Source organism: Pelobates fuscus, chromosome 12, assembly GCF_036172605.1.
Source record: "Pelobates fuscus isolate aPelFus1 chromosome 12, aPelFus1.pri, whole genome shotgun sequence".
Taxonomy (NCBI): domain Eukaryota; kingdom Metazoa; phylum Chordata; class Amphibia; order Anura; family Pelobatidae; genus Pelobates; species Pelobates fuscus.
In genome coordinates, this window is record NC_086328.1 from 38,591,596 (window position 1) to 38,606,052 (window position 14,457).

Sequence of the window (14,457 nt, forward strand, 5' to 3'; positions counted from 1 at the left end):
CCTTGAGACCCTTAGGTAAAGGCCAATCTAATATGGATTGGAGCTTCTCCGGGTTAATTTCAAACCCTTCCCCAGAAATCACATAACCAAGAAAGGTAGTTTGGGATTGGTCAAAGCTGCATTTCTCTAGTTTGCAGTATAAGCCATGCTGAAGGAGTTTGTGTAAAACCCTTCTGACTTGTCCGTGGTGAGTCTCAATATCCCTGGAATGTATAAGTATATCATCAAGGTATACAATCACACAGTCATCTTGAAACTCCCTAAGAACCTCATTAATAAGGTCCTGAAATACCGCCGGGGCATTGCAGAGACCAAAAGGCATTACAGTATACTCATAGTGCCCATATCGAGTATTGAATGCAGTTTTCCACTCGTCACCGTCGTGAATTCTCACCAAATTATAAGCACCTCTAAGGTCTAACTTAGTGAAAATTTTAGAACTTTTTAATCGATCAAAAAGCTCGGTGATCAAGGGAATCGGATATACGTTTCTGATGGTTATCTTGTTAAGACCTCGGTAGTCAATGCAGGGTCTTAAAGAACCATCCTTCTTTTTAACAAAAAAAAATCCAGCCCCAGCAGGAGAGGAGGATCTTCTAATGAACCCCTTGTCTAGGTTTTCACGAATATACTCCTCTAGAACTAAGTTTTCATTCGTAGACAAAGGGTATACATGACCCCTGGGGGGCATGGTACCAGAAAGTAAATTAATTTTGCAATCAAAAGGCCTATGTGGTGGTAAGGTATCAGCCTTTCCTTTGTCAAATACTGCCTTTAAATCTTGATACAAGGACGGTATCTGTACTTTGGTAGAGTCGGTAGCGTTATTAAGTGAGTTGACACTACAAAGAGGTGACACTTTCTTTAAACAATTCTCTTGACAATCCTGACCCCACGAAACTATTTCCCCTGATCTCCAATCTATAACGGGGTTATGTCTCTTAAGCCAGGAGTATCCCAGGACTATGGGAACAGAAGGAGATGAAATGAGTAGTAGGGATATTTCCTCCTTGTGTAGAATACCAGTAGTTAAGTAAAGAGGTGTGGTCTCCCGGAAAATCACAGGCTCAACTAAAGGTCTACCATCAATGGCTTCAACAGCCAAGGGTGTCTTCCTTAACTGGGATGGGATAGTGTGTTTGGTGAGAAACTCTTGGTCGATAAAACTCTCAGCAGCGCCGGAGTCTATCAATGCCATAGTCTCTAAAGTTCCCTTCTCCCAAGTTAAAGAGACCGGTAATAGGAGTCTATGTTCTTTGTAGTTATGAGTAGAGGACAAAATCGAAACACCCAAGGTCTGTCCTCTAGAGAAACTTAGGTGCGAGCGTTTCCCGGACGACTGGGACAGCTCAAACGTACATGACCTCTGGCCCCACAATACATACACAGTCCCTCCCTTCTCTTGTACTGTCTCTCCTCCTCTGATAGACGAGTAAGGCCTAACTGCATAGGTTCTGAAACCTGTGGATTTTTGGTTTCAGAAATTTGAAATGATGGTGCTAGTCTAAAGGAAGATTTACCGGTTCTATCTCGAGTATTTTGTCTCTCCCTTAGACGTTCGTCAATACGAGAGATAAAGGAAATTAAGTCCTCCAGATTCTCGGGAAGCTCTCTTGTCGCTACCTCATCAAGTATTACATCAGATAATCCATTTAAGAATACATCTATATAGGCCTGTTCATTCCATTTTACCTCTGCCGCCAAAGACCTGAACTCTAGTGCGTAATCCACAAGTGTTTGGTTGTCTTGTCTAAGGCGCAACAGTAATCTGGCTGCATTGACCCTCCTGCCAGGGGGATCAAAAGTTCTTTTAAAAGCAGCTACAAAGGCATTATAGTTATAGACTAATGGATTATCATTCTCCCACAACGGATTAGCCCATCTCAGAGCTTTCTCAATGAGTAAGGTAATAATAAATCCCACTTTTGCCCTATCAGTAGGGTATGAACGAGGCTGTAGTTCGAAATGAATACTAATCTGGTTCAAAAAGCCACGACACCTCTCAGGAGAACCAGCATAACGTACAGGTGGGGTAACTCGGGAAGAAGCACCTACAGTAACTACCTCTAGCCCTGAACCCACAGAAGAAGCAGACATATTACGCATCTCTTCAGGTGGATTAATAGGACGAGACAGCAGCGCCTGTAGTGCTAGAGCCATCTGATCCATCCTATGATCCATGGCGTCAAACCTAGGATCAGGAGAACCAAGCTGACAATTTGTACCTGCAGGATCCATGGCCCTGTCGTAATGTCAGGATCGGGTCAGGGATCCAACACGCAGAGTACAAAGAGTAGCAGATACGTATACCGGTCCTTAGAATGGCCGGACTTAACGTATAACTACGATAGAATGGTCAGAGACAAGCCGAGGTCGAGGGAACGAGAAGACAGGTAAGCGAGAGACAAGCCGGGTCAAGGATAATAGAAAGACAGGAGAGTAAATATGAAAGCCGGGTCGGAACCAAAAGACAAGAGAATAACAAAGCACTGAGTGACTAGGCGGACTAGAACCACGACAGGGCAATGAGTGAATGAGAGAGCCACTGTTAAGTATCCTGGCTAGGGAGAGAAGACACGCCTCCGGCGAGTCCTGATTCGTCTCCCGAGATTTGAGTGACAGGACGTTCCGGGTTGGCGTCATGACGTCTACCTCCGGTCCTCCTGTTATAAAAGGAAGTGACTCCCTCGCGGCCGGCGTTAGCAAGACCGAGTGAACCGCGAGGGGCCGAGGAGACATGCCGTCCGGATGGATAAACTTCTAAGTCTCTACCTCTCTCAGAGGTAGAGGCTTCAGGTACCCTGACACATACGCTCTCAAAGGCAACCTAACCAATCCGACAAATTTCAATAAAAAAAAAAAGTAAAATCAAGCCTTATATTTGACCCTGTAACTTTCACAAACACTATAAAACCTCTACATGTGGGGTACTGTTATACTCAGGAGACTTCGCTGAACACAAATATCAGTGTATCAGAACAGTAAAATGTATCACAGCAATAATATCCTCAGTGAAAGTGCTGTTTGTCTGTGAAAAATGCAAAAAACTTCAGTTTCACTGACAATATCATCGCTGTGATATGTTTTACTGTTTTGAAACACTAATATTTGTGTTCAGCGAAGTCTCCCGAGTAAAAGAGTACCCCCATGTACAGGTTTTAGGGTGTCATAGAAAGTTACAGGGTTAAACACAGTGCTAGCAAATTAAATTATCTGGACTTTTGGCCTGGGTTGGCAGGCAGGTCCCTCAAATTGCAATCATTAAAATTACTTAATTAGGTAAAAATATTACATAAATACACATGTAGAATTTTAATATATATACATATTTATATATTTGACGTCTACGTGTATATTTATGAAATTATTTATGTAATTATGTATATGGACATATGTATATTTCGTATTGTTTTTATTTATTTATTTATTTATACATAGATATATATATCATTACATTCTAAGTGTATTTTGATATAAATATATATATATATATATATATATATCAAAATACTGTTAGAATAAAATTGCATATATAAATATTTTTTTTATAATTATTAAAAATTATTTTTATTTTTTGTTATTTATTTTTATTAACATATTATTTGTATTTTATAATATATATTTATATACCATATATATAGCAATTATATATATATTGTATATATTCGTGTGTAATTTAAATATAAGTGTATTTTTATATTAATATACGTATATATAAATATAAAAATACACTTAATATGACATTATATATATGATACATATACATATATTATATATAGATATAATACATGTATATATATCATATATATATATATATATACACATATTATTATTATTTTTTTACACTGATTTTACACTGGTTTTTTTTTTACTTTATTTTTTTGATTTTTCACTTGCAGGGAGACTGCCTGTCAGCACAGACAGTCCCCCTGCAGGCAGATACACAGACACCTATTGCGGTCATGTGATCGAGTGATCACATGGCCGTGGGGTCCTGATCTGCCGAGGGGGGACTGCCCGGGCAGACAGGCAACCCCCCTGGACCGGGTGGAGCACTGATCGCCGCCGTGGGACCGACGGCGATCAGGTAAGTAGCCCCAGACCGTTATGACGGTTCAGGACCGTCAGCGGTCCAAACGCACGTTTTACCGCTGACGGTCCTGAACCGTCAGCGGTCCTGAAGGGGTTAATCCTAGGCCAATCATCCTGGTCAATAGTGGAGATTCAGCAGCGCAAGTATTGTTCCAGAGACTGCTTAACTCTTTAAACAGATCTGTTAGTCTGGAGATGGTAAGCAGAAGAGTAGGAAAGGCACGTTCACAACTCTGAGCAGATTTATGATTGTGACGTTGTTGCCTTCAGATGGAGGTATATTGTCTATATACTTAATGGACAAGTGAGTCCAATGTTTGGAAAGTATAAACAAAGCTTAGAGCATGACTGCTGGTTTTTGTATAGACTTTGTACAAACAAAACAAACTTGGACATACTCTGTAAAATCTGTTATCATAGCAGTCACCAGAAAGAAGTATTGAACAATAGATCGTATTAATACAAGAATGGCCAGCTCTTTTGGAAGAATTGTGCAAAGAAAATACCTCTTTCCTATCATTACCTACATATAACTGTTCAGGGGGTCTTGTAGAAGGTGCTTAATCTTGCAATAAATCAGAGGTAAGAGTGGTTTGTGTGCAAGCAATAATTAGTTCAGGATTAGAGGTACTACCTGTTCTAAATCTAGAGGGTAAGACTTGCCTAGATATGGCATCTGCTTTTGAATTACCATAACCAGGTCTATACATGATAATGTAGTTGAAACGTGATGTCACGATTCCGGGAACCCAACACGCTAACAGACACACACACACACAGAAAAGGTGCCGTACCGGACCTTAGAGTGGCCGGGCTAAGCACACACAGAATAGTCAGGAGACAAGCTGAGTCAGGGGAACCAGAAGACAGGAAAACGAGAAACAAGCCGAGGTCAAAGGGTAGGAGAAAGTCACAAAGTCAGTTTAACAAGCCAGAGAGTACGTAACCAGAAATCACAAGTTCAGTATCAATACTATAAAGCAAAGACCACAACAGGGCAGGGAGGAACAGGAAAGGTAAGTATAAATACCCTAGGTTTAATTCTGATTGGATAACTTCCAATCAGAATTAACAATCACACGTGGGAGATATCTAAGCCTCCCACAGTGATTGTGGTACTGTTGCTTTAACGCCGGGTCACTCACGTGATCCCGGCGTTTGCATAAATTAACGGCCTTCCAGCGTGCAGCGTTATACATGCTGCCGCTGGGAGGCGTGAAGGATGCGAGCGGCGAGCGGCGGAGAGGAGACGCCACAGGTAGGAGGAGACGACAGGTAGGAGGAGGAGAGAACGCGGGCGGCGATGGACTGAGGGTGAGTGCTGCAAGTTGCGAGCAGCCTCCCCTCCTAGCTGCCCGCGGACCCCTGACATAACACCCCCTCGAGGACCGCCCAACGGGCGGGAAGCCGAAGGCTTCAAAGGAAACCGCGCATGAAAGGAGCGGACCAAAGAGGGCACGTTCACGTCAAAGGCAGAAACCCAGGACCGCTCCTCAGGGCCGTATCCCTTCCAGTCAACCAGATACTGCAAGCGACCCCGAGAGAATCAAGCAGGGCAGCCACTTCGTACACGTCACTAGAGACAGCGCGGAGGGAATCCGGACGCCTGAGAGGACCAGAGAATCGATTACAGAGCAGGGGCTTCAAAAGGGAGGTGTGAAAAGTGTTAGGAATGTGCATGGAAGGAGGTAAGGCCAGGGAGTAGGACACAGGATTGACCCTACGCAATACCTTGTAGGGGCCAAGGAACCTGGGCGCGAATTTCATCGAGGGGACCCTGAGGCGGAGATTCTTAGAGGACAACCAAACCCTATCACCCGGAACATAAGAAGGAGCAGCACCTCTACGACGATCAGCAAATCTCTTCTGAGTATCAGCCACTCGAGAAAGAGTAGCATGGACCTGATCCCACATCTTCCGTAAGGAGGTTAGGTGCTCGTCCAAAGCGGGTATTCCCTTGTCGGAGAATACGCCGGGAAGGACAGAGGGTTGGAACCCATAAGCAACCAAAAAAGGACTTAAGCCAGTGGACGAATGAGTCACAGTGTTTCTGGCGAATTCAGCCCAGGGAAGGAAGTAAGACCAGTTGTCCTGGTGTGCATTCGTGAAGCAGCGTAAATACAACTCCACAGATTGATTCCCCCTTTCGGCAGCTCCATTGGATTGTGGATGATAGGAGGAGGTAAATGACAAGGAAATCCCCATCTCAGCACAAAAGCCCCTCCAAAACCGAGAGACAAATTGAGGACCCCTGTCGGATACGATATCCTGTGGTATACCATGCAAGCGGAAAACCTCGTTGGCAAACACCCGAGCCAACTGAACCGCAGAAGGTAGTTTTTTGAGTGGAATAAAGTGTGCCATCTTAGAGAACATATCAGTCACAGTCAAAATTACTGTCATTCCATCGGATGAAGGAAGATCCACAATAAAGTCCATGGATAAGTGGGTCCATGGTTTCTTGGGTACGGATAGAGGCATCAGGAGGCATAATCCACTACGTCTTGCTGAAGTGAAGGCCACCAAAACTGTTGAAGGAGACCCTTGTATGTTTTGGTAACCCCTGGGTGATCAGCCATTTTGTCGGTGTGAAATAAAACGAACAATTTCTTTCTATCTTTTTCTTTCACATATAATATATCAACAGGTGTCTCAGAGGGTGCTTGGGTTTGGTATGCCTTGATACCATCAAGGAAAAGGGACGAAATAACCAAACGGGTAGCTGCTATTATCTTAGACGTGGGTACAATGGGTTCAGGAGCGGGGGCAATAGACTCCAAAGGTTCGTATTGTCGGGAGATAGCATCAGCCTTGACATTACGGTACCCAGGCCTATATGTGATAATGAACTGAAAGCGTGAAAGAAATAAGGACCATCTGGCTTGACGAGAGGACAACCTTTTAGCATCAGCTATATAGGAGAGATTTTTATGATCAGTTATAACCAGGATTTCGTGTCTGGCTCCTTCTAATAAGTATCTCCACTCTTTAAAAGCCATCACAATAGCCAATAGTTCCCTGTTCCCAACGTCGTAATTCTTTTCCGAATCAGATAGTTTTTTAGAAAAGTAACAACAGGGATGGAGGGGTTCGTTATAGGATAGTCTTTGTGATAATACAGCTCCCACACCTGATTCTGAAGCGTCTACTTCCATTACAAAGGGAAGGGAAGGATCGGGGTGGTGTAGCACAGGGGCAGTGGCAAATGCCTTTTTGAGAGTCCCAAAGGCATTAATGGCTTCAGGAGTCCAGACCCTGGGGTGCAAACCCTTTTTAGTCAGTTTAGTGATAGGAGAAATGACTGATGAAAAGTTTTTAATAAACCTGCGATAATAATTGGCAAAGCCTATAAATCGCTGTATTGCCTTAAGGCCTTGAGGAAGAGGCCAAGACAACATGGCTTCTAATTTTGAAGGATCCATGCTGAACCCCTGTTCAGAAATGATGTACCCTAGGAATTGTACTGATTTTTGGTCGAATAAAAATTTCTCCAATTTACAATAAAGACCATTTTGTAGCAATCTCTTAAGTACCTTCCTCACATGGGCATGATGAGACTCCAGATCAGGAGAAAATACAAGTATATCATCGAGATAGACCACGGCACAGACGTGTAGTAAATCTCTAAGGACATCATTTATGAGGTCCTGAAAGACAGCAGGAGCATTACACAGTCCGAAAGGCATAACTAGATACTCGTAAAGCCCACTGCGTGTATCGAACGCTGTCTTCCATTCATCGTTTTCTTTTATACGAACCAAGTTATAAGCCCCCCTGAGGTCTAGTTTGGTAAAAAATCTAGAACCTTTGACACGGTCAAACAACTCAGTAATGAGAGGGATAGGATAAGCATTTTTAACTGTTATATTATTCAGGCCTCTATAGTCTATACATGACCTTAAATTGCCCTCTTTCTTGGCAACAAAAAAGAAACCAGCACCAGCCGGAGAGGAGGACCTTCTGATAAAACCTTTACGTAAGGATTCCTGTATGTACTCCTCCATGACCTGGTTTTCTTTCTCAGAAAGCGGGTAGACCTTGCCCCTAGGAGGCATCGTTCCAGGTAACAAGTTTATGGCACAATCATAATCCCGGTGTGGGGGTAGTCTATCAGCTTCCCTTTTTTCAAAGACCAATGCGAGGTCTGCATACACAGGAGGGACAGAAACAGAAAGTGGTTTAGCTGTAGGCACATTGAGTAAACAAACTGGACGTAAACACGCCATACAGTCTTGTTGACAGGATTCCCCCCAGGAGAGTATATCCAAACAACCCCAATCAAGTACCGGGTTATGCTTAACTAACCAGGGGAAGCCCAGTATGATGGAAGCTGTAGGGGAGTCAATTATTTGGAAGGTTATCCTTTCTTTGTGTAAGGCACCCACGGCCATAACCATTTCTTGGGTCTCATGGGTCACTATAGGTTTCTCAAGTGGTCTACCATCTATGGCCTCAACGGCCAAGGGTGTGGCCTTTTGGATCAGATTCAAGGCTGCGGTTTTAGCAAAGTTCTCATCGATAAAGTTATCTGCAGCACCTGAATCGATCAAGGCTTTAGTTGTAACCGTGGTTTGATTGACCAAAAGAGTAACCGTAATGAATGGTCTGGAGATGGATACATGAGGGGAAAAAACCATAACACCCGAGGCCGACCCCTCTCTAAGCCTTAGGTGCTGTAGTTTCCCTGTAAACTAGGACAGTTACTTCAGAGATGCCCCCTCTTACCACAATAAAGGCACAAGCCCTCCCTTCTGCGGTACATTCTTTCAGCTTCAGGTAAGCGCCAAACCCTCCTGAAAAGCTGTTACGAGAGAGTCGTTATTCCAAACCACTTCAGCTGCCAGAGTGCGGAATTCAATGGTATAATCCGCTACTGATCTACTGCCCTGTCGGATCCTAAGCAGAGCTTTGCCAGCAGAAGCAACCCGGCCGGGCTGATCAAACGTAAGTTTGAAAGCTGTTAGAAAGTCTGCAAAGGACATTGGGGACGTGTTCTCCCACATGGGGTTGGCCCATGCTAGAGCTTTCCCGACAAATGGTTGATCAGAAAAGCAATTTTGGTTCTGTCAGTGGGGTAGGAGCGCGGATTCATCACCAAATGAATATCAATTTGGTTAAGGAAACCCCGGCACGATGCTGGATCACCGCTATAGCACTGAGGTGGCATCATGTGAACCACGTGAGCAGGAGCGGTTACTGGATCAGGACTGGGTTCTGGCCCAGCAGCAACAACTTCTTGAACGGCAGGTTGCAAGTGGGCAGTACGAGCCAGTATGGTTTGTAAAGCCTGGGCAAAGTGATCCATACGATGGTCTAAACCATCCATTCTAGCCTCCTGATTAACTAGGAGCTGTGGAATGTCAGCAGGTTCCATAATGGCCCTGTTGTAATGTCACGATTCCGGGAACCCAACACGCTAACAGACACACACACACACACACAGAAAAGGTGCCGTACCGGACCTTAGAGTGGCCGGGCTAAGCACACACAGAATAGTCAGGAGACAAGCCGAGTCAGGGGAACCAGAAGACAGGAAAACGAGAAACAAGCCGAGGTCAAAGGGTAGGAGAAAGTCACAAAGTCAGTTTAACAAGCCAGAGAGTACGTAACCAGAAATCACAAGTTCAGTATCAATACTATAAAGCAAAGACCACAACAGGGCAGGGAGGAACAGGAAAGGTAAGTATAAATACCCTAGGTTTAATTCTGATTGGATAACGTCCAATCAGAATTAACAATCACACGTGGGAGATATCTAAGCCTTCCACTGTGATTGTGGTACTGGTGCTTTAACGCCGGGTCACTCACGTGACCCCGGCGTTTGCATAAATTAACGGCCTTCCAGCGTGCAGCGTTATACATGCTGCCGCTGGGAGGCGTGAAGGATGCGAGCGGCGAGCGGCAGAGAGGAGACGCCGCTCGCCGACAGGTAGGAGGAGGAGAGACCGCGGGCGGCGATGGACTGAGGGTGAGTGCTGCAAGTTGTGAGCAGCCTCCCCTCCTAGCCGCCCGCGGACCCCTGACACGTGATAAGAAAAGAGATCAATAAGCTTGCCTCCATGGCAAGTGTTTAGACTCTGCGATGTAAGACAATTTTTTATGGTCAGTGTTAATAAGTGTCTCCCAATCTTGAATGCTAATACAATTGTTGGAGTTCCCTATTTCCTATACCATATTTTTTTTCTATATCTCTTAATATAGAAGAAGAGGCTGGTCTGGAGCTATTCTCTGTGATAATATTGCACCATCCCCAGATTCAGAGGCATCAATCTCTATGATAAAGATGTCAGGGTGTTCCAACACAGGTGTAGCTTCTCTATAGCAGCTAAAGCTTCCAGTGACCAGATGTGAGGGTTCACCCCTTTCTTTGTCATTTGCATAATGGGAGCAATGACACTGGAGAAATTACATATGAATTTATAGTAATAGGCAAATCCTATAGTAATTGGCAAATCCAATAAACTGGTTAATAGCTTTAAAGGGAAACTCCAGTGCCAGGAAAACGATCCGTTTTCCTGGCACTGGAGGGTCCCTCTCCCTCCCACCCCCCAATCCCCAGTTGCTGAAGGGGTGAAAACCCCTTCAGTGACTTACCAGAGGCAGCGACAGGTCCCACGTCGCTGCTTCCTCCTCCCCCGCCGCTCCTCCTTCTGCTTACGTTGGCCGGTGGGCGAGACTGATCTCGCCGGCCGGCCGAGGAGACCTAATGCGCATGCGCGGCAATGCCGCGCATGCGCATTAGCGCACTCCATACGAAAGCATTGAAAATTAATTTCAATGCTTCCCTATGGGGAATAGAGCGACGCTGGAGGTCCTCACACAGCGTGAGGACGTCCAGCGACGCTCTAGCACAGAAAACCTGTGCTATGAAGCAGGAAGTTCTCTCTAGTGGCCACTAGGGGAGGACTTAACCATGCAAGGTAATTATTGCAGTTTAAAAAAAACTGCAATAATTACACTTGCAGGGTTAAGGGTAGTGGGAGTTGGCACCCAGACCACTCCAATGAGCAGAAGTGGTCTGGGTGCCTGGAGTGTCCCTTTAACACAAATAGGTAAAAGATAATGAATGGTAATGAGATCCTGGAAATTGGCATGGTATTGAAAAAGGCAAATTCATAATACCCACTGGTATTTTGGTCAACTTTTATTAATTACGATCTTGAATCCTGACCAGATTGTAAGCTCCTTTCAAGTCTAATTTTGTGAAAACCTTAGTACCATTAGACTGTCAAATTACTTTGTGACTGAGAGGATCGGATGCACATTACAGATTGTGATTTGGTTTAATTCCTTTAATTTAATAATTTATACATGGCAATAAATCACCTTTTTAATTTTCTGACAATGGATAAATTCTACCTTAAGGAGGTATAGTACCAGGAAACAGGTCTATGTTTCGATTATACAGGTGATGAGGTGGGAGATTACCCGCCTTCTTCTTTTTGAATACTTTATGTTGTTCACTATACTGTAAAGGGATAGAAGTAGACAACGTAGCAGCAGTGGGCACGTTAATGGTAAGTAGAGTATATTACATATAGACACTCCTGTAGACAACTTTTTACCCCAGATGATAATCTCCTCTAATTCTGAGTTTATGATAGGGTTATGTTTCACCAACCAGGGAAACCATAATACATGATATCAAGGTGAAGTTATAACCTGGACTATTTTGCATTCCTTGTGCAAAACCCCAACAGTCATACTTAATTTCATGGTAATCTCAGTCTCATGGGTAATCTGAGTGAATAAAGGTCTACCATCTCCCATTTATGGCATCAACAGCTAATGAGGTTACCTTTTGAATGAGGGGTATACCGAGATTTACATGAGTGGTATACATAAGGTTTACAACCCATTTGAACCTGTGACTGCAGAGCCCCTCTGCAAGGTGTGAAATGTTGCCTCCGAGTCTACTTCAATAAAAATGAACTCTCTAATTTTCCCTATGCCTTTTTATCCCCTCTTAGATAGTGGAGTTGCTTGATATGTTAATGACCATTAGCATTTAAGACAACCATTGTGTTACAGTGACATACCCAAAATAAACAATAATAATAACCCACAGATGAATAATCATGCCTGCTTATGTGCATATTGAGAATGGAGAAAGAACCTCCCCTACGGAAAGAGTATAAATATTACTACCACAGTTAAATCTGTTTGGAAGGAATTGTGAAGTCCATTGTATTAGGTTTCCATTACATCTATTGAATGGAAACATTACAATAAAGTCATAGATGTAATTTTTAGTTCTGTTGCAAGCACAAGAGAGCAAATAAAATTGTGAAACACACTTATTGGAAACCTAAGAAGAATACAGCAGGTATACATTTAATTGATAGAAAAATGCTTGGGGCCAAGGTCTGTAAAACCCAAAAAAGTGTAGTACATTTTCATCTTCTTTTTATTTATGTTGCCTTTTATATAAAAATAGATGTATACACATATAAACCATCAGACTTACAATTCAGAAATGTAAATGTCTGGTTTCCAGAATTTGGTGTCAGGAACAAAAAAGCTCTTAATACCACAGTAAGTTTCTGGATTCCATTGTGTGAAATCATTTCTCCATGTCTAAAATAAAAAAAATATATATTGTAAAAAGTCTTAAAAGAGACAAATTATTACGCTCTGATCTAATATTAAGGTAAGGCCCAAACTATAAAATGTCACTTTATACATAAGGAAAGAGCTTAATTGACTTTTACAAACTTGTTTTGCTTTGCCAATTTTACACGTCTAACACAATTACATCTGTTATTATTCACCCCCTCCTATTATGATCTGTCAGGTTGATTTCTCACTATTTGATTCTTTTGACTCTTTTCAAAGGACCGATAATGCTGCATTGTTATATACATTGCCACTTTGGTTGATGTTGTCATGTAGATAAACACATTGTGCCTAAATGATGAATGCTTTTACTAGGAAGTGAAAAGTGTATCTGAAAATCAAGTTTAAACTTCACTCTTCCTAGATATAATTAGACTTTTTTTTTTTTTATATATTTCAGTATACTGTTTGTATCTGGAATGCTGTAATGCTGTGTATATATGAATTAAAGATTTGTAAAGGGGCCAAAAGAGTAGATGTGATACCCTTTTGTGAAGGTGTGAAGACCTGACACTTCTAACATTATAAAGTGACACAGTATCATCTGGCATTAGTTGCACTCTAATTGTGCCCCATTTTATTTGCCTAGCTGGCCCTATTACAAATTCCTACTTAATTTACTGCATATTTTGACAACTTCCATACTTGCATTTTCTTCACAGCTGCCATAGATTTTCTCTCTGCCAAATAAGATAGGTTCCGTTTTTTTGTTATAATCAGAGCCAAGCTCTCAGTTCAGACATTTCTATTAGTGTTTCTATAGGTCTCTCTCTTCTTTGGTAGTTCATTTATATTTAAAAGCCTTTCCATCCTATTTCTGTATTCTGCTGACACTCGAGCCCATGTCTACAGAGAATCTGGTTGAGTAGTAAGCTTTCCTCTGTCTACTCTTTTGGCTCTCCCTCATTTCCTTCCACCACCTCCCTAAAATGACAACTTTTATCTTACTTGTCCCCCATTTCTTTATTCCTCTCTGCATCTTCTCTTCTCTATTGCCCACTTACATTGAAAGGCAACTTCCTCCCAATAGCTTAGATTTAGTAAATCCCCAAAAATGTAATTCACTAACTCATATAGGCTTTGATTTAATAAGCTTTCCTAATGATTCAATACTGTTTCCAACAATTTAAAAAACAAAATTCCTATAGTCTTTAATGGTGGTGTCTGTAGATATATTGTTTGTAAAGTTTATCTAACAGTATTGAATAATTTGGAAAGCTTACTAAATCGTGTCCATAGTTATGGTAAGTTAAAAAACAAATGTATGATTTTGCAATCTCATCTAAAATGTATTATTGAAGTTGTTATAGTGTTTTCAGTAGTAACCACCCTGTCCTACTCCCAACACTCAATATTAGACTAAATAGAAGTCTTGGATGCATGGCTTTAAGCATACCTCCAAGCCCTCTGGGTATGAGAATAACTATTTTTCTTCAGTATATATTAATGAGGATCCTATGGAAAGAGATGAGCAAATGATTGCTGCAACAAAACTTGCAGATAACTTGTGATTGGATAACTCGAGACAAGGTGCTGCAGCTATTAAAGAAAATTAATGTAAATAAAGCTCTGGGGCCTGACGGTATCCACCCACGAGTACTTAAGGAGCTAAGTGGGGAAATAAGTGAACCTCTGTATTTAATTTTTCAAGATTCTTTTGTTTCAGGTATTGTACCGGAGGATTGGAGGAAGGCAGATGTTGTTCCTATATTTAAAAATGGTTCAGGGGGCGGAGCCTAACCACCGAGC

At 42.3% G+C, this 14,457-nt stretch overlaps 1 protein-coding gene across 1 annotated transcript in view; it reads right to left on the minus strand.

The window, feature by feature from the left end:
* Positions 1 to 14,457, minus strand: part of LOC134578475 (uncharacterized) — a 133,592-nt gene that overhangs the window by 72,027 nt on the left and 47,108 nt on the right. Inside the window, exon 4 of the mRNA XM_063437474.1 lies at positions 12,560 to 12,669. Coding sequence (XP_063293544.1) covers positions 12,560 to 12,669 — 110 coding nt within the window. The remainder of the gene's footprint in view (positions 1 to 12,559; positions 12,670 to 14,457) is intronic.